This window comes from Podarcis bocagei, assembly GCF_964188305.1.
Source record: "Podarcis bocagei genome assembly, chromosome: 5".
In the NCBI taxonomy this organism is placed as follows: domain Eukaryota; kingdom Metazoa; phylum Chordata; class Lepidosauria; order Squamata; family Lacertidae; genus Podarcis; species Podarcis bocagei.
Genome location: NC_138129.1, coordinates 65,552,155 through 65,579,449, shown reverse-complemented (window position 1 = coordinate 65,579,449; position 27,295 = coordinate 65,552,155). Strand labels below are relative to the sequence as shown.

The window sequence follows — 27,295 nt, the reverse complement described above, 5'->3', positions numbered from 1 at the left end:
AAAAAGTGTCAAAAGCCTCCTTCCTTGTCTTTTTTATTAGGAGGCATATCGCTGCTAATGAAAGAGAGGTGCCTCCATTTCAGCATGATGGGATTCAAATTCCTAAATCAGTGGAAAGGGGAATCTCCACCCCTAATTAATTTTGCCAGGTCTCCCCATGTGGCCCACAAGGCCATTGTGGCCAAGCCATGCCCACAGCTTACAGATGACATCACATATAATATCGGGGGGGGGGGGAGTAAAGACATCGCTGGGACCAATCACCAGCCCCTCCAAAACCCTATGCCATGCACAACACTTTGCAAGCACCAACCTCTTTGTGTCTGGCCTTGGGCTTCTCCACTAAAACCTCGTTTCCACCTGTTCCCAAGCTGTACATACTCAAAGGCACATTTTCCCCCTCCTCTCGCCTCCCTGCCCACCCTGCCTGTTTTATGTCTCTCCTTACTTTCTGCCATAAGTAGTGCTGGGATAGCTCCATTGGTAGAGTTGAACCCACAACTTCATCTCAGGGTTGTGGGTTCAAGCCCCACATTGGGCTAAAGATTCCTGCATTGCAGGGGGGTGGACTAGATGACCCTCATGGCCCCACCCAACTTTACAATTCTATGATCCATGCAGGAGTGGGAAGAAGGTAGATCTGTACCTAACGGTAGAGACGTGGACAATTTGCAGAAGACTGCAAATTTAATTCTAAGTGCATGTCTTTGGCTCCAAGCTTTTGTCTGGGGATCTTGGGGTTCTGCTGGATCCTGCAGAAAGTAGGTATTGCAAGCCTCAAGTCTATCCACACCTGATCTCTGGGATAATGAGATTGTAAGTTCCTTGAGGGCAGGGTCCCATCTTGTTTTTGCCCATGCAATTCTGTAAAATCCAGAGAGTGTGCCCTGAGAGTGCAGCACTGTAAAACTCAAAGGAGAAGAAGGAAGGCAGGAAAAATCAAGTTCATAGTCAATGTAGGACAGAAGGGAGATTGGGATTTCCCACTAATGGTATATCATTGATGGAGATGTGGCAAGGGAAATGGAGCTGTCTCACTAGTGGCATGTCATTGACAAAATAAAATGAATGAATGAATGGCAGTCAGCTACCCAAATGGGATTTATCAATATTTTAAACACAAACACTCTCCATGCATCACTAAGACTCCACCACAGCAGTCTGTTGTTATTTATCGCGTGTGGGCACGTTTGTGTTTAAAACTTTGCTAATGCTAAGAAGGTGCCCGATTTCTTCCCCCACCGTCCACCATTGGCGAATGTGCAGCTGCGCTTGCAAGGACTCAGGGCAGCACGTATCGTATGGAAGTGTTTTTAAACGTGTGTGCCTTTACCTAAAAGTTGCAGGTGGTGGGAGAGCTCTGAAACAAAGAGGTTGCTCTCCCCCACCCCTTTCCTTTCTTTCCGGCCGTGACTCTAAATATCTTTAACGACAAAGCGGAAATTCAACAGGTGCAGCACAAGAGATCCCGCACGAAAAAACGGGGGGGGGGGCTGCCACCTGTGTGGAGATGCTAGATTAATGTTTTTCACTCGGAGCAGCCCTGGAGATCTTAAGAGCAATTCCTTTCCATGGTGGTGGTGCTTGTTTATTTCCCTGAGAAACAGCCAGCCCCCGAAAACCCCTCGGCCAAAAAAGAGACAAAAACAAGCCCCCACCCGCCCAACAGACTGGGGCGCGCTCTTTCTCTTTCGATGGAAAGGGAAAGCCTCCTCCTCCCCCGCGTTGGGTGCCTTTCAGCCATTGTCCTCCACGTTCCACGGTGACGCTTGCCTGGGGATGCTCCGCGCAGCTGGAACGTGAGAGTGGCCGGGCTGCTGTTTCTGGAGAAGGGTTATTAGGCTGAGCAAAGCTCCACCGCGGCGACGCTTTGCTGCCTCCGCCGCCATCCAGGGCGGACTCGGCTGGGGAGCTCCAGGGCAGCACCAGCCAGCAGCAGTAGGGGAGAAGCAGGCCGCCTGGTTCCCTGGGCGCGATGGCGCCGCCCTGCCTGGGCTACCCCGCCGGGGCGCAGGGGAGCGCGTTTCCCGGGAGTGCCTCCCCTGGTGACGCCCGGCAGGCAGCGAGAGAGGCTGGCCGCCCAGGCTTCTGGAAGAGCCAGAGACCCAGGTAAAGAGAGCGCCGAGGGGGTGGAGGGGGGTCCTCACTTGGGGGAGGGGGAGGGGGGTGTCTGATGTCGGTGGATGACAAAATCTGCGTCTCTTGACAGTCCTGGGGAGCTTTGCTCCTCTGTGTGTTTTTGTTTGCGTGTTGCTGGGCTTCCTCCGCGGATGCTGCCTCGCCCCTGTGGGCTACTGAGCTGCCGGGAGGCCTGGCCTGCTCGTTGGCTTCCTGGGGGCTGGGAGAGGGAGCCCTCTGGGGGATATTCTTCCCTCCTGGCTGGTGGAGAGGGAGTGCTTTCTGGAAGGCATCCGCGCCCGTTTGGTTTCCCCAAATCCGAGTCCCACCGTGACGCTTCTATCTTGGCTGATCGTGCCGAGACTTGCCTTCGCCAGCGTAGTGGGGTCATCATCCACTCTCCCCTCCGACCCTCTTGGGATAGGGTCTGGGGCTGCCGCATGGCAACGTCCCCGCTTTGGGGGATTCTCACCGCTGCGATATAAAGTGTGCGGGAATATATGTGTGCTTAGGCGGAGCAGCGCCTTGTCACCTCGGCCCTGCGCAACAGTTGCTTGGAAGAAAAGCCTCCATTCCAATGAAACTTGAGAGGTTTAAAGAGTGGGGGCGTTCCTTGCAGATGCTGTGAACCTGCTTGCAACAGGACAACGTAGTGAGGTAGGTTGCTGTTACTCCTGTTGCTTCAGCTGGAGGAACGGAGAGAGAGAGAGATTGCGGGGAGGGATCATAGCTCAGGACTAGAGTACATGAATTGCATGCACAATGTCCCTTGTTCAATCCTAGATGTCTCAAGTTATCAGGATCAGATAGCAAGTGATGGAGAAGACCTCTGACTTAGGTTCTGGACAAATATACAAGCTAGTATTAGGCAACTTCCTAGGTTTCTAGAGAGTGCTGTCCAACATGCTATTGGCTATTGTACTAAATTAGGGCTGTGCTCCTACTCTTGTTTATGGTGTGCACTCACTGTGTTTGCAGTGCTGAGTTTTTAATCTGTTTTCAGGCAACATTCTCCAAAATGCATATATCTCTTGTACTTTGTTGCAAGATGCTACTGTTTGATGCTTGTTGTTCTTCAAACTCCTTAAGCCACCAGTTCCTTATTCTCTCTAGCCAAGGTGTGAACACCGTTACATAGGGGAAAGACATCCACGCCCACTTCCACACTTCCTGGGTGTGTACACAAACAGAAATGAATTTAAGCCCTGCTGATATGAGCAGATGAAGGGTGGGGAAGTGTGAAGCACACCAAAACAGCAGAAACTTGACTGCACCCTAGGATTTGGATTCTGGTCTTACAGATCCAAGTCCGAAATCTTCTGACTCTGTTGGGCTTGCTTAATGGCAGACATGGATCTTCCCAGTGGGCAGCTGCTAGAGCATGGGGAGGAAGTTGGCCAGGGGGGGAATATCTGGGGCAGAGCAGCACTGGGTAATAAATATAATAAATGAATTAATTGAAAAACATTCTGATAACTTTACCTTCAGAATTTTCTCACTGGAAAGGAACCATAAGATGATTCACCCTGAAGGCTTGAAAATCTGCGACTTCTTTGCTTGGATTTTTGGCTGGTAGAATCAGGACTGAAGGGAAAATCCCAGATGCCTAAACTTCCTGAAGTAGAAATATTTTCCCCAACCCGAGCAACAGAGTCTGTCATCTTGGCAAACAGCGTAGCCAATATCTCCTGTGGAAAAAGTATTTTGATCAGTCTATTTTTGTTGTTCTTGTTTTAAAAATGAGGTATTGGTGTTATTCACATATTGATAAAAGTGCTGTGGGTGCCAGCACAGCACAAAATGGCTGTCGTGGGGAGAGAGAGAGAGAGAGAGAGAGAGAGAGAGAGAGAGAGAGAGGTGCTGCTCCTCTGTACTAGTGAGAAATGTCATAAAAAGACCTGGTTCTGATACTCTTGAGACAACCAAATCCTGTGTGTACTTAGTCAAAAGCAAGTCCCCCTGAATCCAGCAGTGTTTACCCACAAATTATGCTTAACATCATGGCTTATGGCAGGTCTGCAGGATGCTGAGAATATTGGCTGGGCTGAATGGAATGTTTCCATGAACGTCTCGTCTAGACCGTGAGGAAACTGATAGCCCAGGTGTGGGGAACCCACAGCCCTTCAGATACTTTAGACTCCAACTCCCATCAGCTCTGGCCAGTGTGTCTGATGATCAGGGATGATGGGAGTTGTAGTCCAGCATCATCTGGAGAGACCCAGTTCCCTGACCCTGTGATAATGGATTAGTCTGCAATCCTAACCCTACTTGTCTGGGAGCAACCTCACTGAATTCAACAGGACTTACTTCTGAATAGACATGGCTAGGATTGCACTGTTATTCCAGTAGTCCCAGAATTCCTTGTAATTAGTTAAAATGAATGTCAACAAGATGAGGTGCGACTGCTTCCAATTCATTATTATTATTATTATTATTAGTGGTTTTACATCCCATGCTGCTGAAAATCCTGGGGCATATTCCCAACTTAAGTACTTACAGCACAGGAAAATTGTGATCCTTGGTATACATGCATGGATGTACTGCAGAGGGAAGGTGAAATAATAGCTAAAATTCCACGGTCTTCCTGTCTGGCCATGCAGGTCTGTAACTCTGCGGTACAGCAGGCTTGCGCTGGTGTTGCCTTTCTCTGACAGGGTTGGTGGGTCAAACTGACAAGGGGGCTGTCCTGCCTGCCTGTTGGCAGCTGTGATTACGCCACGAGGCAACATGCTGGGCTTGTCTGTATTCATTTGCATCGGTCCTTCTGAGTAATGCAGCTGGATTGCTGAGCCTGTTGCTTCTTGAGAGCCAGTGTGGGCGTGTGCAGAAAACAGGAGAAATGGAAGCGACAAACCCCTGGGATTCGCAGCTAACAACATCCCCCACCGCAGCAGAAAATGAAAATAGCTGTGTGCTGAGGCTAGCTTAATGGGGAAGGGCGATCCTGAAGGTTTTGCGCCAGCTGCAGGGCGTTCTGTTGCTTGGGGACTGAAGAGCATTAATGAGGAGGGCCGATTGATCTCCACTCGCATAGGCAATTATAACCGTATTTCGCCTTACAGCTGCAGGCGGATCAGATATTTCACAGCTAATACGAGGGCTGCCTATGGAAAGTGTGAGGTTGGCTTGGCTCTGCTGCTTCCTTGAAATGTGGAGGGTTTGGGAGGGGGCGTTGCTGAATTCAGCAACGTTGTGGAACCTCTTGTTATGCCTAAGTTTCTGCCTTCCCTCTTCTCTCTCTCTCTCTCCAGACCTGCTCCCCAAGGGGCTATGTAAACACACAGAACTCCTCCTTGGTTTCCAGCTGAGCGAGCAATATGCCCGAACAAAGTAATGATTACCGAGTGGTCGTGTTTGGAGCTGCAGGAGTTGGCAAGAGTTCTCTGGTTCTCCGCTTTGTGAGGGGAACCTTCCGGGAGACGTACATTCCCACCGTCGAGGACACCTACCGCCAGGTGATCAGCTGCGACAAGAGCATCTGCACCCTTCAGATCACAGATACCACCGGGAGCCACCAGTTCCCTGCCATGCAGAGACTGTCCATCTCCAAAGGCCATGCCTTCATGTTGGTCTACTCCGTGACCAGCCGGCAGTCCATCGAAGAGCTTCAGCCCATCTACGAGCAGATCTGCCAGATCAAAGGAGACATCCAGAAGGTCCCGATCATGTTGGTGGGGAACAAGAGCGACGACTCGCAGAGGGAAGTGCAGGCCAGCGAAGGGGAGGTCCTGGCCACCAAGTGGAAATGCTCCTTCATGGAGACTTCGGCCAAAATGAACTACAATGTGCAGGAGCTTTTCCAGGAGCTCTTGAATTTGGAGAAGAGGAGAAGCGTCAGCCTCCAGGTGGACGGTAAGAAATCCAAGCAGCAGCGCAAGAAGGATAAACTGAAAGGCAAATGCTCAGTCATGTGAGATGCCTAGGTTCTGCGCCGCCTTTGCGGTTGAAAGAGGACTTCTTCTTGCATTGAAAACTGTCTCGCCTGTCCTGGGGTGTGCCTGGAGTAGCGATTTCCCGAGGAGCTGACCCAGGATGTTTTTGCTTTATAGTCTAAATTTCGTTTAGGCTGTTTGAATATTCCCTTGATGGAAGTTGGGGTTTGCATGCTTGTTCTGCACTAGCAGGCTTTTCCAAAACAGCCACCATCGCTCTCCATGCCCTCCTGTCCCTGCAGCAACCAGTATTAGCCATTTATGTCACAGGACAAGCCGCTAGGGTCACATGCGTTGAGGAAAAGCAACAGAGGGTACTCTTGTCCTGCATTTTGCCACTGCTTCTGACACCATCTCCGAGTTATCATAGCTCCTCCCCTCCTGCCCTTATGCAAATGCTCAAGGAACCAAGCAATTCTCACTAGGGCTCCGGTCAGTAAGCCAGAAACAAACAAAAATAGTACTGTGTCTGATGTTTTGTATATACTTCAAAGGGACCTCTTCAGATGGATGCATCACCAGGGTGAAATCAAATGCTGATTGCGGTAAATGATGACTTTTGATCATTTACCGTAGGTCTTTGAATCTGCACGCTTGTAGGGAAGGAGGAGCTGCATTCCTCACCAAAGAAGTGCTTGTTGTTTCCTATTACATGTTAAAACTTCATTTGTGGTGTTTGTATATTGGCGAGGATTTTATGTGAACGATTAAAGTGATTTGAGTACCTAGTGTGCATCTGTTGACTTCTTAACCGTAAGCAGATCCAAGGTTGTCTTCCCCTAAAAGATAGAATCTGGGGTCAAAAATACTCAATGTGCTTTTCAAATTGAGGATGGCTAAGAGGTGAACTTTGGTGTACCTTGGGCAGGGATGGGGAAAGTGTGTCCCTCTAGGCATGGACTCCAACTCACATCAGCCTCGGCCTCCATGACCCACCAACCACTATCTGGAAGGCTACAGATCCACCATACCTGGTCTTGAGTCATGCTGCACATTAAACATTCTCCATTTTGCTACAAGTGGCTGCAAACGTATTCCACTGTCGTCGCCTTCTTTTCTTCTTCTTCTTTGGCAACCACTCATAGCCAAGTAAGATAAATGGAGCAATGGCTAAGTTGTAGAATGAAGATGTGGCTCAGAAAAGTTTCCACACAAGAGGTTTAAGGTTGGATGGCTGTGCCTCCTTTGCTCACATTTTACAGGGCGCCTATGTTGTGCTGTCCATTTGTAATCCTCCTGTGTTTCCCCAAGTGCTACTTCTACCTATTTTCTCACCTCAGAAGGTCTGGTGTTTGTTCAAAGGTGGTGGATGGTTGGTTGGTGGTGGGAGGCTAACACCCAGAGCTAGCATCTCCTAAGGAGTCTCATGAGCAAGAGGGTTCATTGGTGTTTAGCAACTCAAATCTGTCCAGCCATCTGATGAGATGAAGTGGACAGTTTATTTCTGGCATAGTTGAGGCTCCTTATTGCTACTAACGTTCTGCCATACAGTTATAATAAATCCATCAGAACTGGTAAATGCATAACCACCGATAACAAACAAACGGAATGGAAAATGACAAGAAAACTTTTTATACGTCACAGTTGACGTTTCGGCTTCTAGTTATCATTTTAAATATTTCATTCATTGCAGTAGACCTACTGCAGTTAGACCTTCCAATATATCTGAACGGCAGAGATTCCATATTAAAAGGACATTTAGTTTGAACATAGGTGAATAGGGCAGTGCGGGGGGGGGGTGTATCATCCATGCAAGCCCGCAGCCAGGAATGATGTCCCCACTAGAGATTATGCATTTAACATGAAGGTCTGAAGGGAAGCGTCTCTGCAATTAGGAACCTTTGCAAAGGCTGGCAGAGGCGGACTTAGGGCAATACAACTGGCTCTGCTGTGCTGGGCGCTGAGCCTAGGGGGCGCTGCAGGGCTATGACGTAGTGAATTGAGCAGAACAGAAGACATGAGGCAACAGGCACCGAATTTTAGGCTCGGACAGGGAGTTGTTGACGTTTGAAAGACCAACGTGCACCCCTGAAGGCTGGGAGTAGAGGGGATGGTCTGGCTCAATGCCTGACTGGGGCAATAAAGTATGTCAAATCTAGGGAGAGTACTCAATAGCTAGAACACCTTAATTCTCTATGACCAGCAACTTAAAACAAAGGTATCTCCTAATCCCCTTCTGAGGTTGATGATCTGCCGTCTGGTTAAATAAATAAAATATGTGCCTATAATTTTGAGGCACCAAAAATAAAGGCCCAATGCAGTGAAGCAAGTCCATTCCATTTTGGGGTACAATGTACCGTCATTTCATTTCTTACGAAATGTGTGGAGGAAGTGTAGCCACTGCTGACTCTGACAGCTGGAATCTTTTTTGCAGCCAAGAAAGTAAAAAACAACAACACACACACACACACCAAAATTTCAACAAATACCAATACTAGGCAGTAATACATTACGGTAGAGAGAGATGTAATTTTTTTAAAAAAAATATTTTGCAGTGCAGAAAACAATATATTGGCAGAATATAGTAAGCAGAAATTAGAACTCTGATGTGCAGTAAAATACTTTTGAAGTCTTATGACTTCAGCTGCTGAAAGGCCTGATTCTGCAGTAATATAAATGCTAAATAACAAATATGTCAGCATCCAAAAGCACAGCTCCCCACAGCCAAACTGGCTTTAAAGCAGTTTAATTTTCTTGGCTTTGTAAATGAAAAGTGCAGTGCATTTTTTAAAAAGTGGTGCAGATGAAGGAATTTTGGCAGGTGTGGCTTGTAAAGGAGAGCTGAAAGATATTTCCATTTCCCCCTCCACAACTGGTAAATGTACAGGAGCCCTAACCCTTTGCACCAGCTCAACATACAGTCTTTTCAACAAGCTTTGCCTCAAATATTTTATCAAAGGCCCTGTACCAGGCATAGGCAAACTTGGGCCTCTAGATGTTTTGGGACTACAATTCCCATCACCCCTGACCACTGGCCCTGTTAGCTAGGGATCATGGGAGTTGTAGGCCAAAAAAAAACATCTGGAGGGCCGAGTTTGGCTATGCCTGCCCTGTACAGACAAAACAATGTCAGGGTGATTAAATCATGGTTTATTGGCCTGAGCACCAGCCATGTGCTCCCTCTTCTCCACTAATGTGTCTGGTTTCAGTTTCTTGTTTCTTAAAGCTACAGTTTCTGGGTTACATATGGGAAACTGTGGTTTAATCTTGGCTTAGGCCAAGAATCCAGGATCTGAGCCTGGCAGAGGCAATCTTGCAACACTCATACTAAGGAACACTACCTTGTTCCCTTCCTCTGCAATACGTTACTTTAGGACTCCCCTCTCTCCTTGCAGTATGTTGTGCTTATTTAATCTGCAATAAAGTTGGCAGCCTGCACCTACATAAATATCCTCATGTTGCTCAGTGCCAGGCTGCAGGCACACTGTAAAGCACAAACAATCTTACAGCAGTATTTTGAACTGATCCAAATTTTTGGACCCCTCAGTGTTTCACAGCAGCCTGGTGTCATGGACTGCTTGGATGCAGAGGAACCACCTGGGAAACCACCAAGAGAAAAAGGCAGCTCAGAGCTCGGGAAGTCGTGGTGGGACAATGATGAGTGGTCAGAGGGAGAAGACTGGGAGGAGGAGGGGTCAGAAGCTGAAGAGGTGACAGGTCTTAGTGAGCTGGGAGAGTCAGTGGCAGAGAGCAGTCCAGAACCAGAGACTGAAGAGGAGCTTGGAGGAGGTCAGAGAAGATGGAGACCAAGAGGTAGAGTCAAGCTGGTGAAAGAGTCACGGGTGTCCTCCCCCTCCTGCTGCGACAAGTTCTCCTCCCCCACATCTCCAAGAACCAGAACCGGCATGAAAAGGACAGTGGAGAGATTGGTAACACGCAGACGCAGTCTCTGATTGCTTGGGGAAAACCCATGGAGAGGAGGGGACTTAGGCAGCTGTGGGGAGGTGGGGACCATCCATCTCACCAACTGCTTCATGGGGGCAAGACTTCCTGGAGATGAGTTGCTGTTCTCATTAGGTCTGCCACTCCTGTGCAGATTGCGTTCTTGCTAATAAAGCGTTAACTCCAACTTGCACAGTGTGATTTACTGTTGGCTTGTTCCTGACACCCACATTTCCTTGCTAATTCTTTTGCACAAACTTGGTGGGGTTAAGAAAGACCCCTCTCGGATACCTAGAGAGCAACTGACAGTCAGTGTATATCAGGGGTGGTGGGAAACTTCAGGCCAGGGGTCAAATGCAGTCCACCAGGCCTCTCTAACCATCCCTTTGGGCAGCTTCTACGGGCCACAGCCCTCGCCAGTCCTGCTCCATGCCCTACTTAAGAACTTTCCTGAGTTGAGAAGTGCCCTTGAATGGTGCTGTTGCTGTTGCTGCTGCTTCCTGTGGAATAGAAAGAGGGGAAAAACACCTTAGGAGTGACTGGAATGTAACCTACAGTACGAAAGGAAGAAAGTCTGTGGCTGGCCATCAGGCAACTGCTTTTTTCACCTGCCTTGCCCCACCCTCCAACCTAGGAGCCTTTCCCAGTCCATGACTTTACAAACAGCAGAAGGTAGCTGGGAAGAGAGGAGAGGAGTTCAGGGATAATTTTTTTAATAAAAAAAATATTATTTTATAAGTTGTGTGCCTTTGTTTCTCACTTTGATCATTTTACATGGTTTTGTGTGCATTGAGGTATTTTATGCATTGTGACTTGCTGTTATTTTTATTGGTTATAGTTTAGCAGTTATTTTACTATACAGTACAGTGGTACCTTGGTTTTTTAATGTAATCCTGTCCGGCAGACCGTTTGAGTTCTGAAACGTTCGAAAACCGAAACCTCAATAGCCGACAGCTAGGCCTCAGGATCTTGCACTCAGCGGAAGCTGCGAAACATGTTCGACTTCCGAGGTATGTTCAAAAACTGAAGCATTTACTTACGGGTTTACGGTGTTCAAAAACCGAAACGTTCAGCTTCTGAGACATTTGAAAACCGAGGTACCACTGTAATTGTTAAGAGTGGATTTCTGTTTAATTATTGTTTGCTGATATTTACCAGTAATTTTATTGTGCACTGTTACATTCTAATGGGTTCTTGAATGTTACTTTATTTGATATACAGTAAGTGGTTTATCTTGAAGTTATGTTTTTTATTATGATTTGTTTTGTATTGGACCAGATTGTTGTAAGGTGTGTGGTTGTTTCTTCAGCTCGTAGACCACCTTGCGTATAGTAACGTAGAAAGGCGGTATACAAATTAAAAGTGAAATGAAAGTGAAGAGTCAACATCTTTGGCCCCATCCACCACTAATATTCAGTCCCTGGAAAGTTGCTCATGAGGGACTGCAGTCCATGGGCTGAAAAATGTTCCACATCCTAGACGGTACAGACCTAGGCGGACCGTTGGCCAGACCCAGTCAATAGCAGCCTCCTATTGAAATCTCTTTTTGATCTATGCCTCTTTCTGCTAACTAGATGCAGCCCAATTAAATGTTTATTTAACATGTTGCAGGCAGCTACTTACCTTGTTTTTCCTAAAACAATTGGAGGCATGGGGGATTCTTGCTTAACCAGTTCTTTACAGGGTCCTTTTACAAGGAAGGCAGTATGCAGAGCAGAGAGGCTAATCTCTTCCTTCCCCTGCTGGGATTGGAATGGAGATTTTAAGGAAAAGTCAATTGGCATTGATGGGGATTTTCCCCACAAAGCCTCCTGGCTGCATGGGGAGCCTTCTCCATTACGGAGGTGCCTGCTGCATATTAAGCGAAAGTCTAGCTTGGCTCTCAGCAGTGAGAGAAAATCAGTCTGTGCCTTATCGAAAGGAAGCCTTTGTTAATATTTCACATTTTGCAGGACTGAGCCCAGGAAAGGACATTTGTTGCTAGTGATTCCTAGTGAGCCCTGCTATGAATTAAACTCTCTGGATAAGCCCTAGAAGTCATCTGATGGGCCGGGTGTGAGGGAATCTTTGGCAATAACTCTTGGGGCTGTTATAAGAGAAAAAACTGCTCCTTTTCCCTTATGGGGTATCCAAGAGCCCGTATAGAGTCCTTAAGTAGGTTCCCTATCAGTAGGAGAAAATAACAGAGGCCGGCCAGAGAATATTGAGAAGCAAAGCAGCTAGTAAGCTTGATCTTTATTAGACTGTTGTAACAGGGTTCTCACTCACCACACACAGGAGGAAGGCCAGCACAATTGTGTGCAAGTCCTTATAAAGACTTTTGAAGTTGCTCACCCTGTAGCTCAAGACCACCACCCCCAAAAAAAAACATCATACATACATCAGAGAAGGAAGCAGTCTACAGTAGAAATCCTGTTTGCCAGGTTACCTAATAATGGTCACTGATTGCTTTACCTGAGCAGCCTGGCCATTTTTTTGTGATGGTTCCTGAATCCAGGTCACAGGCTCACCCTATTCATACACAAATACACCCTTAAGACAGGATTTGTAAGCAAAAGACAATGGGGGAGGCTTTCCCATTTCCTTTCTCCTTGCTGAGAAATATTTGAGGTCAATTTGGGAGAGTCAAAATGACTTCAGGATTGTTCTCCTGTGCTATTTCAGACACATGGTTTATATACTTACGTATTTATGAGCATTTAATTTATATTTGAGACCTTAGAATTCTTATAACAGGGCTGTAGCAAAATGAAAGTATTATTATTGTTTCATAGGACAGACAGGTACACTTTCTCCTTCTTCCACAGTAAAGACTGCTCGGTTTTTACAGAGCTACAATACCCAGTGTTCCCTGGGAAAAGAGTACCCTTAACAAACTACACTTCCCATGACTCTTTGGGGGAAGCCATGTCATTTTAAAGTGGTATGAAACTGCCTTAAATGTATAGTGCAGATGGGGCCCTATAATTGATTTCAGTGGGACACCCAGATGTTCATACTTCATTCTTCTGCAGGAAGCAATGGGATTTAAGAGCACTTTGCTGTGGCTGGATTACATTGAATTTGCTTGCCCACTTAATGTGTTTCTTTGATCACTTTGGCTAATATACCTCCAGATCTCATTGCCTTCACACAAATTGCAAAAAAAACCAAAAATTACACCTGTAGTTTCACAACTTTTAATGTCACATCTAGTTTCTCCCTGAGCTTCTCTGGTTAAATTATAGAGACATTGTTTGATGGACTGTGGGCTAGGATGCAACCAGCACGCTTGGTTTTCCTGGCTGTGACTATGTGTTGGAGTCCTAAGTGGAAAAAAGGAGCAAGGGCCTGCTGTAGTGTGAGGTCTGCAGCATGTAAGTAGATTCGAAAGGAGAGTGATCTGTGAGGATGCTTCATTTCTGAGTAGTAGCAGATAACGAATAATAGAACAAACCTCTCTCTTTGTGTTAAATTTGTGTGTGATGGTGTTTTGTGTTAAGGAGTGCGTGGTATTATGTTTTGGGTGTGTAATTTGATGGTGTGACACCATCCACTGCTGGAATGTGGCTTCCCAGCTTCACCTTAGGGTTAAAAAGGTTCCCCACCTCTGGCCTATAACAATCATGTGACTTTGTGAACACAGAGGAGGGAGCCCCAAGGAACATAGGGCCCCTACAGATTCCGTTTTATGGGGCATTCATGGTTGGTTTTGCTCTTGGCGGTTTCGGGACAGTCACACTCGATCCCACTTTGCATACCGCTTGCACCTGCTTCATTTCCAAGCACTGTCACTTCCTGCTGAAATCTGATAAATGTTTCGGTTTAGTTTCCCCCCTGTTTTTGTTGCGCTATAGCCCCTCCAGACAGCAAGAGTGTGGCAACATGGGAGAAGCATCACGGAGCAAAGTAAAGCAGAGAAACTCCACTCCTATTGTCTCAGGAACACATTGCAGAATATGTTCCTGTAGATAAAACACCAGTCTGCAGGGACCCATAGTCTATTCTCAGATCACACTCGAGCGACTTCAATTCCACTTCAATGTTATACTGACTTTCCAGCTGTGCTCACAATCTCCGCTGATGGGATGCTTTCTCACACAGAGGCAGGCTTAAGTTTGCAACTCAGCTTATGCTCAACATGGCCCCGGCTGTGTTTGAAAGGTTGTGTTTGTTGCAGTCACACTTTGCATTTTTGGGTGTAAACCTACCCTGCAGGATCACACCAAAGGCCCACCCGGTTCAGCCTTCTGCTTTTATCCAGTGTCCAGACTCCAGCCAGATGCCTCTGGAAATGCCTGAAGCAGAGCATGAAAACAAACACCCTCTCATACCGCCTCTGACGTGTAATGTGTGAAGTGACTCTGATTCACTGCTGTATCACAAGGAGGGGAGACAACGGGGTAACATTGGCAATGAAATTGCCTCAAATATGACACAGTATTTACAATGGATTTGAAAGTTTGTCATAAGAGCCACAAAAAAAAGCCTGAATCAATGCTTAACATTGTGTTTTATGACCATTTCTACTAAAATGGGAGTACAGCTTTGAAAACTCATTTATTTGGTACTCTATAGTTTCCAGCTCATGTTTACTGACTAACGCTCTGCCTCCTGCTCCACACACACACACACGGGGCAAGGCAAGTAATTTGCGCCCCCTAACCCGTGGATTTGCGCCCCCTAACCCTAACCCCCAGATGTTGCGCCCGGTGCGGCCGGCCCCCCCTGCACCCCCCACGCTACGCCACTGGCTGAGATCATGTGGACAGAACACTTTGCCTGCATGAGGAATCTGGAATCACCCACTGTAATATGTTCCTGCCTACATGCTTTTGAAAAGTGTCAGGAAAACTTCAGTTTAATAATCCAGAATGCAGTGGCCAGATTGGCAAAAGGACTGGGCAGACCCTCTGTCTGCACATCATGAGTATTCCGAAAGGAACAAGCACCCCAAATACATACACGTCTCACACAATGTGGTAGACTTACATTTTGCTAGGGGGCTACATGAATACAAAATCTATATGAGAATTGGCCTCTAGGCTCTATGAGGAACCTGCAGTTTGGTAGGAAGCAATAAAAGGAATAGGGGATGACATCCCTGCTCACTTTGCTTGCCACCAAAGCCCCTCTCCTCTGAAGCCCTCTTACATTCTCCTTACCCGTTACTGCTTGCCGCAGGCCCCGCCCCCTTACTCCTTGTCCAAGCAATCCCTTCCCTAGGCCCCTCCCCTCTGCAGGTCAGTCACTCCACTGTGCCACCTTGCTCAGACCGCCCAGCCACTGCAAGTCCAGTTCGCTCATGCACCCTCTCCAACCCCATTTACATCTCCATGCATCTTCCCGCTTGACCTGCCCACAGCTGCATGCCCAGTTAGCTCACCTGTCCCACCTGCCTCCTTGCTCTCCCACACTGCCACACCATTCCTCTCACTCAACTCACTCCCTTGCCACAAGACAACCCCACTCACCTACTTCAACCCCCTGCTGCAAGACCAGCTTGCTCGTCCATCGCCCTGTCACTTTCCTGTCTCAGATGCCCCCCTCACTCTGGAGCATGCACAGACCATCAACAGCCTGATGACAGACTAGTACAAATATAGTATAGAGAGAAAGGAACTGCTCGGGCAGAGAGAGAGAAAAGCCTTGGTTGAACTGCTTCTATTTTTTTTTTAAATTATATTTATTACTTTTTCAACATTTCCAACACAACACTACAAACAAAAAAGAAAAGAGAAAAAACAATACAAATACAATACAAAAACGCCACATGGACTAACAAAACAAAGCAAAAACAAACAAAAACAATTTAAAAACACCTCAAACATTTTCAATATCTTATATTTCATTCACTTATTTCCAGTGACCTCCTCACACCTCCCTTTTTGTATTCCACTTCTATTAATTGTTTCAGCAATTCCTTTCCATCTTACTCTGTTTTCTATCCTATAATTATCTTAACACATTCTTGCCTTATTTTTCCTTTAATTTTCTATTAATCTATTTATACTTAATTCCTTATGACATTTCTACTAAAGCCATATAACTTCATTCCAACATTTTTCTAACATTCCTTAATTTTACAATATTTATATAAATAGTCTTTAAACTTTTTCCAATCTTCTTCCACCGACTCTTCTCCCTGGTCTCGGATCTTGCCAGTCATTTCCGCCAATTCCATATAGTCCATCAACTTCGTCTGCCATTGTCCAACACTTCAGTGCTTTCAATAAGCAACCATTCTCTCAACCAGCAAAAAGCAGATGGTTCACAACAAAATTTAAAGGTCTGGCAGGGCAGGTCCACCTCCTTCTTTGGCATCCATCAATATCTTAAGTTTTACTCGAGTCTTCCCGTCCTGCCAAACAACTCTAGAAACATCCCTCTGCCACCTCCTGAAACACTCCATCCCATCCAAAGCTTGCAATGTTTGAAACAAAAGCAACATCCCCAGCAACACAGCAGCCCTCATCCCCACCACAGTAACTCAGCCCAACAGTAACAACTTCTGATTTGTCCATATTTCCAAATCCCCCTTCTCTTCAATCCAACATCCTTCACAGTTATCCTTAAACAGATTCACATTTTTGGCGGTCATACTAACCCCCAAATACCTCTCTTTCTCAACCGATGTTAGTCCTGTCACCTCCTGAAACTCTGTCAAGCTTTCCTTTTCCAGTTCAAATAGGGCTCTGGTCCTCAAATTCATCTGTTCTTCTTTAAGTTCAATCATAATGAATGCCAGCTTATGTTCATCAGGTTGTCTTTGTATGGATGGGACTCTCCTCTCCAGTTGCATTGCTTTAGATTCAGCAGCAAGGGTTTTTTCCCTGACTTCATCTGCAGTTTGCCATATCAGAGTAGATTCCTGTGTCAGTTTCTGGGTGGTTTCTGAATTGGTATTCACCTTTTGTCCCAAGTTATTTAAACTTTCTATGATTAAGTCAATTTCAATATTTGCAGCATCCATTTTCACATTTATCACGTCTGTTTTCTTGTGAAGTTGTTCCAGCGAATCGTTTATTTTCAATAATGCAGCCACTAAGACCTCTTCTGTCGACATCCCGTCTGTTTTTTCCTTTCCATTTGCCATAACACTTAAGAGATTCAAGGTCAATTCCAAAGTCTCACACTATTATCTTGCAGCTGGAAATTCCCCTAGCCAAGCTTCTGTAAAGTAACCAATTTCAAAAGCTTCCACTAGGGGAAAACAGTTTCTATTTGTATCGGTCAGTATGTCCTCTTTTAAACACAGTTTCAATAATCCAAAGTTAGTTTCAATTTTCAGTTACTTTCCTCCTTTTTTTGAAAACAACCTGAGACAGTAGAAACACTGTATTCTCTTGTTTAGCTACCTGTGAATGAATGTTCTAAACGCTGTCAATGGACGTTCCCAAAAACATCAATCCTGCTAGCAGCCCGTTTCCAGGGTCTGAGCGGTGGTATTTTAACTCTCTTAACTCTCTCCTACAGGCATATTCAGTCCACCACTTCCCCCCCCTCTCCTGTCTCCAAAAGGGGGGGGGGGTTAGTTCTTTACCGATGGAAATTTAGTCTTTTACAAAAGGCTTTCCAAGACTTTAGCTTGCAGCCTCCTTGCTTCAGTTTATCTACAAAAGGGGGAGGCGGACTTCCTGTATTGAACCTCCCCGTTTCGATGCCAGATTAAACATTTAAAAATCCAATCTTCCCAATTCAGCTCTACTCGCGGGTAATTACTTTAGAGTCAAATTGTCCACAGGAAAAAGTCAGTGCTCTCCGACAACAGCTATGCGGCTTCGCTCCGTGGAAGAAGCAGACGATTTGAAGCACCGTGCCACTCACCCCACATCGCTCCAGATCCCCGAAACCGGGTTTCCCCGCGAGTAGGGGAGGCGCAAAAGGTGCCCGCTGACTCCCACGTTCACAGGCTTCTCCTGCCTGTGATTTTTACGGGTCTCCGCCTTCGCCGTGGCGGTACAGACCCAAATTCCCACGGGGCAAATTCCTCCCGATCAGAGGAATTCCGCCATTGCCGGAGGCACCAACCCGGAAGTCTCGGTTGAACTGCTTCTAATGCCAAAATCCATTTCCAGAGATAAAACACACATTCTGAGCCTCAGGGGAAGACTAGAAGAGACCCCTTTCTGAACTACTGGAGGACCTGTGCTGCTGTGCATAGACAATATTGAACGAGATGCAGTAAATGTCTGATGTGGGATAAGGCAGCTTCCTATGGTCCAGAGATCTACATAGATCCTTATCTACCTTCTGCCCACCCTTAATTTATGGGATGGGAGGCACAATGCTGGAGTGAAGGGTTCTAGGGGAATCAAATACAGGGCAAATTGCTAATCTTATAGACCTCATTTGCAACACACGGCTATGGAATGTGCAACTACTTAATTAGTAATATTTAATCACTCCTCTCTCTCTCTCTCTAGGGGTCCTTTAGCTCTTTGCTTAATCTTATGACTTAAGAATCATCCAGACTCAGGAACATTACAAAATATATAGACTGCTATAAAGTAATTACTCATATAAATGCAAATTGGGGAGCATATTTAAAACACAGCTAACCTGTTTTTAAAAGTAGGGTTTTAAAACTGTATAACCAAGTTGGAGAAATTTCCCACCAGGACCTATTTATTGTTTTTAAGCAATTGCACCCAGCAGTAAATCAATATTTCTGACAGCACGATTTAATGATGAGGCACTGTCTGAGTCATATTTCAGCATCGTGCGCATGCTTTGCTATTATTCACAGGGCTGGCTCCCTTTGATACACTGCAGTTCATAAACATGAATCAGACAGGTTTTCTCCAGAGGACTGCCTCCTTTCTGACGCCTGCCATGTTTCCTCCTTGCGTAAGTTCTTTCTAACAGTAGTGTGATCCCAGCCCTAGAGGCTTGTCATGAATACAGATTCTTCAGCCTCAGAGAGAAAGCAAAGGAAACATTGTGAAAACTGAAGTTTGAGGACTGCAAATCATAACTGTGCTTCATCCCCAAACTCTCAAAAAATGTGGATAATGGCTCAAAGGTGGGCCCTAGGAAAATGAAGATGATAGGCCCATGGCTTCTTTCTCTGTCTCTCTCTTAAAAAAAAAATTAAAAAATGTAGTCCTACTGCATTTAAGAAATGATGCAGCAATTTCCCACTACCTGTACCAATTGGTAATTTGATTCACATTGTCTGATGCTATTATGTGCTTACAGCACAATTCTATACGTGTCTGCTCAGAGGTCAATCCCATTGTGTTCAATGGAGATTACTCGCATAGAATCACAGCCCATGTACATTTTATATTGTCTATGAGTTTGGATGCTTTTGAAGTCATAAGCCTGTCTCTCCCGTCCATTCCCAGATTCTGTTTCTCTCACTGATGCAGCAGAATGAACAAAATTTGAAAGCAAGCTTCAATTAGGCAAAAACAGGATGTTTGTTGCTTTCTTTTCTTTCCCATAGTAGAACCACGCAGACTCCCTGATGACATTTATCTCCAATTTTCCACCATTGTCCTGTTACTAATCTTCATACACTTTCTGTGCTAAGAGCCACTGATGACAACAGCAAGTGAAATGCTATCAAGAAACTGGACAAGGTTATACCGCCCCCTTGTCTATTTCCAGATTGCACCTTCAGGCATAACCTTGAATACTTGGCTTGGGACTGCGTAGCTGTCATTTAGTCGTCATCTTCACATAGGAGTGTGTTGTGAATTTGCAGGTGACGTTCTGAGCACAAGGAGTTGGCAGGGAAGAGAAGTGAGTGGGTTTTCAGAACAGGAGGTGGGAAATTTAAGAAACATGCATGAACTTCGTTCCTAAAACTTTCCTAGCTCTGAGAAAGGAAGCAGCGCAGATGAGAAGCGGTCAGAATTCGGTGCCTCAAGAACATGAAAAAATTCTCTTGTCTTTCTCATTCCTGTGTAAAACAGGAATAGAGAATTTGTGGTCCTTCTGAGGCCGTTGCACTCAAATTCCAGTCAGCCCTAGTCAGCATGCTCAATAGTCCGGGATGATGGGAGATGTAGTCTAGCAATATCCACCCAGAGTGGTCACAGGTTCTCCTGCTGTATAGGGAATCTATTTACAGCTACTTCCAGAGGATTTTATTGGGTGCCAGCCAGGCGTACTTATTCAGCGCATCTGATGCCATTATATATACCTGCAAGCTATATTTGGATGAGGAACCTTGCAAGGAAATAAACTAGAGGACCATCATGTCACCTTCAGCTGTACATTTTTATGATCAAGCACTAGGGAGGTGAGAGAGACAACTGGAATAATCAGATCTAGCCATTAAACTTCAGTCATAGGGTGAGTCAAAGTCTGGGAACAGAGAGTGACAAAGGAAGCTCTATTTTTGGCATCGGAACCTCTGGGAAGGGATTAATATCCACCTGTGAGCTTTTTTCGTAGAAAAACTGCTGGACATTGCTTGTGAAACTGGCACGCATGTGTCACACCCCCTCCCCTCCATGTCTCCGTCTCAGCTGGTGTGTCAATGGTACAACATGCCCCATGCCAATCTTCACATAGATTAGTGGCAAAATAAAAACATAATCCTCCCTCATAATGCAAGGAGGGATTTAGGGGGAGGTGGGCAAGCTTTGCACACCTTCGGGTATGCAAAGGGAACCTCTTGTAGCAAAACTCTGTTCCCTGAAGTAATCGTCTCCTTCTACCCATGTTTTAAATGCAAGTTGGATATTGTGCCCCTGCCAGTGGATTCCTGTTACTGCTACATATACTAAAGCAGTGTTTCCCAACCTTTTTTGGGCAACGGCACACCTGTTTAATGAAAAAAATCTTGCGGCACACCACCATTACAGCCCCGTGACGTCAGCGCGCAGCGTCACGCCGGGAGGGACGCACGAAAGTGAAAGTTTTTAATTTTTTTCCCTCCCCCTTGCCGGGGAACCTCCAAGCTTTGGGGGTGGGGGGGGAGGAGGCAGCAGAGCGAGGGACTGAGGGACGGCGGCAGCTGAGGCGGCGGCGGCTGTTGTGGTGGTGGCGGCGATAGCGGGCGGAGGAGGGGGCGGCGGCGGGAGTTGCTGCTGCTGTTGTTGCTGCTGCTGCCTGGACATGCCGGCCTCCTCCTCCTCCGCTGTCTCGCGCTCCTCCCTTTTGCACGCGCTGCCCCACCGCTCGGCACCACCACCGCGGAGCCGCCCCTGGCTCGACGCGGATCCTCGCCGCCGCCGCCTCTCACCGCCCGACTCGCCCGCCTCCCTCCCACGGCACACCAGCCGACGTCTCACGGCACACTAGTGTGCCGCGGAACACCGGTTGGGAAACACTGTACTAAAGTGTATATTTTGCATTTCCCACCCCTGTGCCTGGGGGAAAGGCCCTCAGATTGATACTCATTTTACTAGCCCCACTCCTGTAACGAAGTGCCAAGCTCTTCCTGAGTTCTTAAAATCTGAGATCCCACAGCAAATTGCACAATCTGATTCGAATTCGTCATCTTTGGGAGGTAAATATTGTTTCTCCTCATATTCACGAGACAGTAGCACAAAGCTCAAAAACATGTACTACATCTCAGCTTCTTTATTAACTAGATGTACCATCCCTAGGAAGTAGCTTTTATATTTGTATGACTGAAAGTGCACTTGGCAGAAAATCGCTATTGAAAACCAAGGTGAAGGGCCATCCATAGAATTAGTCTGAACCAATGTACAGCTGAGGCCAGTTCTTCCGTTTTCAAGGTTTATTATGCCAACATGTCCTTTGGCTGAACTCAGCCCCCTGTTACATATGAAATAATAAGGGTTCTGCGAAGGTGAGTAATTGCAGCACAAAATGGAGGAGGCCGAGATGCACTTCTGGGGGGCACCAAATCCCGAGGGAGAGTGACTCACGCTCAAAACTGATTTTAGGCTCTGTCTCCCTCATGGGCAAACAAGAGAAGATTAGAGGGGGGCCAGGCAGAATCCTGTAGCAGCCTAAAGGTTCTGCAGCGGCTCAAGAAGAGATATAATTAAAGACACGTTTGATCTATTCATTTACTTAGTTAGGGCTAGTTTACATGTTATCATAGCCATGTGGTGGTGGCCGCTTGAAGCAGCGTGTGATTATTGCTCCAAGCGATTGCTGTAATGTGCAGCCTGCTGTGTGGAGACTCTCATGGCTGGCAGTGCCATGGAAACCCTCCGCGCAATCAGGCAGGCCACTTTACACGTCACAGCAGCCTTGCAGAACACCTGCAGCCGCTCCTCAGAGGGCAAGAGATACAGGCTGGAGTTTGTTAAGTTGTGGGTGAACATATCAGACGACACAGCGATTCTTCAAACAGCTCTTGTTTATTCACAGGCCAGAACAGAACTGAACTGAAGGGTTCAGCCAGCCTGCTTATATAGAGCTCCACTACAACACAACTGTAACCATTTCCTGTAACTATCCAATCACTGAATGTCACTTTCAATCCCCTATTTGCATATGTGGACCTGAGTGAAAACTATCTACAGTATCCCCCTGCTGGCCCAGGGTGAGAACTTCAGTACATAACAGAGTTCATGAAAATGTGCATTGTCATGAATCTGCCACAGAGCTGCCACTGAGTCTTGCATTTCGTAGCTATTTGGCGCCAATGTTTATTCTGCCACCTACACACATACCCATGCACCCCCTTTCTATACTGTACACAGTTTTGGATTGCCTGGAGGCACCACCTTGCAAAAGAGTTTCAGCAGCCTGCCAATGTGTTTCCATTGGAACTAATTTTTAGACGAAACTGGTGTCCTGTGGCTATATCTCATGCAGTCCACAGAATCCCTGGTGGCCCTGTCCCTTCCGTCCCAAGCGATTCCAGATAGAGGTGAGCCCTGAAGAACTTGGAAAGGTATCCTAGACAGATCTGAGCTCTCTGAATGCACGCATCTGGCATTACGTAAGAGGATGGTCTAACATCCATTTCATTTTGTTCCCCTATCGCAGAGAAGGTTAAGTGATTTAGAACTGCCTGCATTAAAGCACCATGTCTGTTTTAACACAGCAAACCATGAGAAACATTTCACGGGCTTCCTGCAAGAGGTATTTGGCTGCCTTAGAAGGGGAGGGAAAAGCCTGTCACTCATCGGTGGCACAGACACTGTCCAACAGGTCATGAACACACAGCAACCGAGTTACCAGTGTGAGAGCTATCTGGAAGGGAGAATCACATACAATTTAGGCACTGAGAAACTCTGAACAGCCCAGCAGCAGAACTGTTACTTGGAGTGGAGAGTATCTCTGGCCACTGTGTTTCTGCTGGCCTCCAAAAGCCCAAAGCAATTGGTAAAAGAGTTTGCAATCTTTTAAGCTAAACAGAACATTCCGTTGTAGGCTGCATACGGAAATTCAACTCCCTGCCTGGGGCACTAGTGGTCACTAGTAGTAGTTTCTGGCTATGGAGGAGTTGTGTTGCTTTTTGTGTGTGGTAATGCAGGGGTGATATGGTGGGGCTGTATCCCTTTCATGGTTATGTGACATTAACATATGAGAGTGCTGGAGGTGAAATAGTTAAACAGGTTACCCAATCAGAACCCAGGGGGTGGAGTCAGAGGGACTATAAAACCAGCTCTGAGGGAGTTCGTTGGGAGTTGGGTGGTTGGTTGGAGTGGGAGTGAATTGGAATAGAGTCTGTGGGTAGGTTGAGTTAGTGTAGTGAAATAAGCTGAGTCAGAAACCATTAGGGGCTAGGAAGACAAGTAAATATCTGAGAGGTGGTTAGTAAGTGAGAGCAGGTAGCGGAAGTTATAGGTCTGGATAGGCACCCCATGATTGTAATTGACCGATACCATTTATGAAACCACACGCTTGTTAAACTGCAATAAATAAACAGATGTTTATGTTCCAATTTAACCCTGACTGGACTCAGTATTGTACCAGGTAAGGGCCTGGGTGGTGGCAGTGAGAAATAAAGTGGTGGCACAGGGATCAATAGACAGTGAAACGTCCAGGGACCCTATGTGATCGCCACAGGTAAATTCATTGGCTCCATGTGCAAGAATGACCTGGGTGTGGTCACAAGCAGTCCTGATTGGTTGTCACTGATGGTGTTTCAAGGTCACTGTGGGGGATGTGTGTCTGTGATCATTGCACGTTTTTGTACTTCCCGGCTGTTTCCCCTCTCCTTTCCTGGGCTAAACATGACATGGCAGTCTTTCTACCGGCAGAAATCTGGTCTAACGCGAATATACCGTAGGATTGCACCTTCCCAAGGAAGGCATCTTCTGAGAGGGAACTCTAGACTTGGATTGACTTGTTGATACAATAATGCCAATAATCTATGTGATATTTCCCATAGTTTCCACTATCTGAAGATAGACTACCCAATCTATTCTGAGGTTATCTTTTTGCCTCAGTAGATTAGCCATCAGTAACACCAAATATATCTGCCTTTTTCATTGTTGGATCTAAGAGGTCTGCAAGCACGAAACTGTAAAAAATATTTTTTTAAAAAATACATTTTAAAAATTCCATTCAACTTTTCAAATGTTTTTCACGTTTATTTATTTGAAAACTAATAGAAGTCAAAAGGAAAGGGAAAAAGAACATAATATAAACAGGAGATCACAATCTATCCTGCCGGTGAAGTAAGACTACAAAAAATAGTTCCAGGATTTCATGCGGCCTTTGCATGTTTAATTGCACATGCACACGTACAAAAATATCCAATCAATTTATTTATTTTAATGTCACAGATAAGCTTATTTGTATTCAAGACATGTACAGTGTTTAGACCCCATTGCATCAAGCAGGATTTCGTTGTCTAGGCTTGTGGGTTCGGGCTGACATCCAAGTGCTGCATGTGATTCTGTGTGTGCACACAGAGGCTTTTCAAGTCTCTTCCTTGAAGCAACGGTTTCTATTTCCCAAATGCCACACCCAAGGTAGCAGATTCTCTAGGGAAGTATTCTATGGGGCACTGAGGGGCTGCCACTGTAAGGAGGGAAAATGGCACTCCCAAACCCACCAATGGGATCTGTCTGGATCCTATGTATAGTCATGGTGTTGGGAAAATAACCAGTGGCTATCTGTAAGAGTGGATACCCATTTAAAGAGTTTAGGGAAAGTATTTTATCTCTAAAACAAATAATCCACACTAATGTTTAAGAAGAACATGCATTCCACTTCCATTTCACAGTCAGTATCCAATTACTGTATCTTTGTAAAAAAAAACTGCCATTAAACTTTATTGGGGATTACAAAAGTGAAACGCAGAATCTGTAGTGCTTTCAGCTTTGCTATAAGAATAAAAACAACTGTTTATGTACTTTTGCTGAAGAACGTTTTCTAGATTACCATTCTGTTTGAGTGACATCTAGCAAATGTTTCAAAAGTATTTCTGGAGTTCTGATAATCATCTACTACTTCTATTATTACTAAACATGTAAAACAGAATTCTAAGTCTTACAGCATAGCCAGTTGTGAATTCCAGTTTCCCCCCTGTTTTTTCTTTAAAGTGTCTAGTCCTCATGATTGCTGAGAACAGATGGAATATATGAAGGCAATGCTTGGCTAAAAACTCACTAACTTAAAGAAGCATTTGGAATGGACAGTGGTAAGGAAATGGGAGACCATGTTCCCCCCACATTTCTCATTCCTTCAGGCTGCAATCCTGTATCCACTTACCTGGAAGCAAGACTTATGGTACAAAATGGGAATTACTTCTGACACATATAGGCAACCCTATACTTGTAGAGCATTGCACCTTTAGCTCCTAAATCTTGTCCCTGATATTTGCTGTCCCTGCACATGCATTTATTGCCTTCTATGACTCATACTTTTTAAAAAATCCATTCTGCGAAAACATTTCCCCCGTTAGAATAATTTATGCAAATAATATACTTATCTGCAATCTTCGTAATTTTGGGTAGTCTATTTTGAGTGCAACATTCGGATTCACTTTCAGGGTGGCACAGGAGTTGTTGACTTGTTATATACGGCATGCGTAGTTCAGGAGCATTTTATATCGGTGGTACCCAGGGCTAGCCTGAGATAACCACAAAATTGTGCCCCCCACCCACCATGGAGGAAAGGGTGAACAAGGATCTACATCAGAAACCAGGAGGAAGCGAAGATCTACACTGGGAATAAGGGGGGGGGGATAAAGATTGACTTTGAGGTCTGCTACCCCTGTGGATCCTGCGGCCAGATGTGTTCACCTCACCAGGCCTCATGTGTGGGCTGACCTTGATGCCACCCAACTCCCAACTCTGGATGACCTTTTCCAGCTGTTTCCTGTAGATGCTAAATAGCATGGGAGAAGCATGAAACCGTGAGAGACCCTGAAGGTCAATGGACCAAACCACAGAGTCCAGCACCACCTTCCAAGAAAGTCCTACATGGTTAAGGCTCATCTGCCCACACATTAATAAAAAGGTAGTGCCTACATTCTTGCCTTTTCAGGATAGTCCACTAGTGGGCCTAATGGTAACTTTTCAAACAAGATAGTGCCATCTCCTGGCCAAATGTGATTATCACCTAGGGCCACCTAGGAATAAATGTAAGAGCGAGCCTTTGGGTTGCATTCAACTTGCACTCACCGTACACCTATTGAAATTAACGACCGTGACTAACTTAGGTCCATTCATTTCAGTGGGACTACTCTGAGTAAAAGTTAGTTGACTGCAACCCTTTGAGAATGTTTAAATTATAGCAGTTTAAACACATCAAAAACTTTTATTTTATTTTTTTAAATATAAAATTATTAAAGATTTTATTGGTTTACAAAAGTATGTGCATTGTCTGAGGGATCTAAAATTTAATGCTCTGATTTAAATGCCTTTATGTGTAGTTTAACCACTTAAAGCAACACATGGCAAATAGATATCATGGATGCAACAGAACAATGGGAGAATTTTGGGTTGAGATGGATCTCCAGTAGTACCATCTGTAATCAACTGAGAGAATATTTGCACCATTTGAACAATCCCTTCCAGAAGTTTAAATTAAGCACTTAAAAAAACCACACTAACAAGGCTACCCTTAAAAATGTATATATTATGGTGAACATTGACATTATTTCTCAGTTAGGTTAGATTAGATTAGATGTGCCTTCCACTAGCATAGTTGTTCTGTACAAATGTTACCATCTTAGGATTCATCATATACTCTTTTGTCTTTGCTGGCCTGTTGCTTGAAATGTCAGATTTGGCCATGGTGGCACATGCCTGAGTGACATCCCAGTGGGACTAACATAATGCACTTTTCTTGGCTGCATTTGAAAAGTGTTCAGAAGCTTCAGCTGGTCCGGACGGCTGACCGGGGCAGGTTACAGGGAGCACGTTCCTCCAGTTAAAACTACACTGCCTACAACAGGTCTATTTCCTGACACAATTCAAAGCACTGGTTATGACATATAAAGCCCTATATGGCTTGGGGCCAGGTAACCCGAGCAATTTATCTCC

The 27,295-nt window shown here is 45.6% G+C and overlaps 1 protein-coding gene across 4 annotated transcripts; it reads left to right on the top strand.

Annotated features, from left to right (window-relative positions):
- Positions 1 to 1,668: 1,668 nt before the first annotated feature.
- DIRAS3 (DIRAS family GTPase 3) lies at positions 1,669 to 6,774 on the top strand. 4 transcript variants are annotated; one of them, XM_081193913.1, is made up of 2 exons: positions 1,669 to 2,109; positions 5,370 to 6,774. In XM_081193913.1, exon 2 carries the CDS (start codon positions 5,436 to 5,438, stop codon positions 6,030 to 6,032), a length of 597 nt encoding a protein of 198 aa, XP_081050039.1. In that variant the 5' UTR covers positions 1,669 to 2,109; positions 5,370 to 5,435; the 3' UTR covers positions 6,033 to 6,774. The 4 variants fall into 4 exon arrangements, with proteins under 4 accessions (XP_081050039.1, XP_081050040.1, XP_081050042.1 ...); XM_081193914.1 differs by lacking the exon at positions 1,669 to 2,109 and adding an exon at positions 2,227 to 2,775; XM_081193916.1 differs by lacking the exon at positions 1,669 to 2,109 and adding an exon at positions 3,633 to 3,817.
- Positions 6,775 to 27,295: the final 20,521 nt, after the last annotated feature.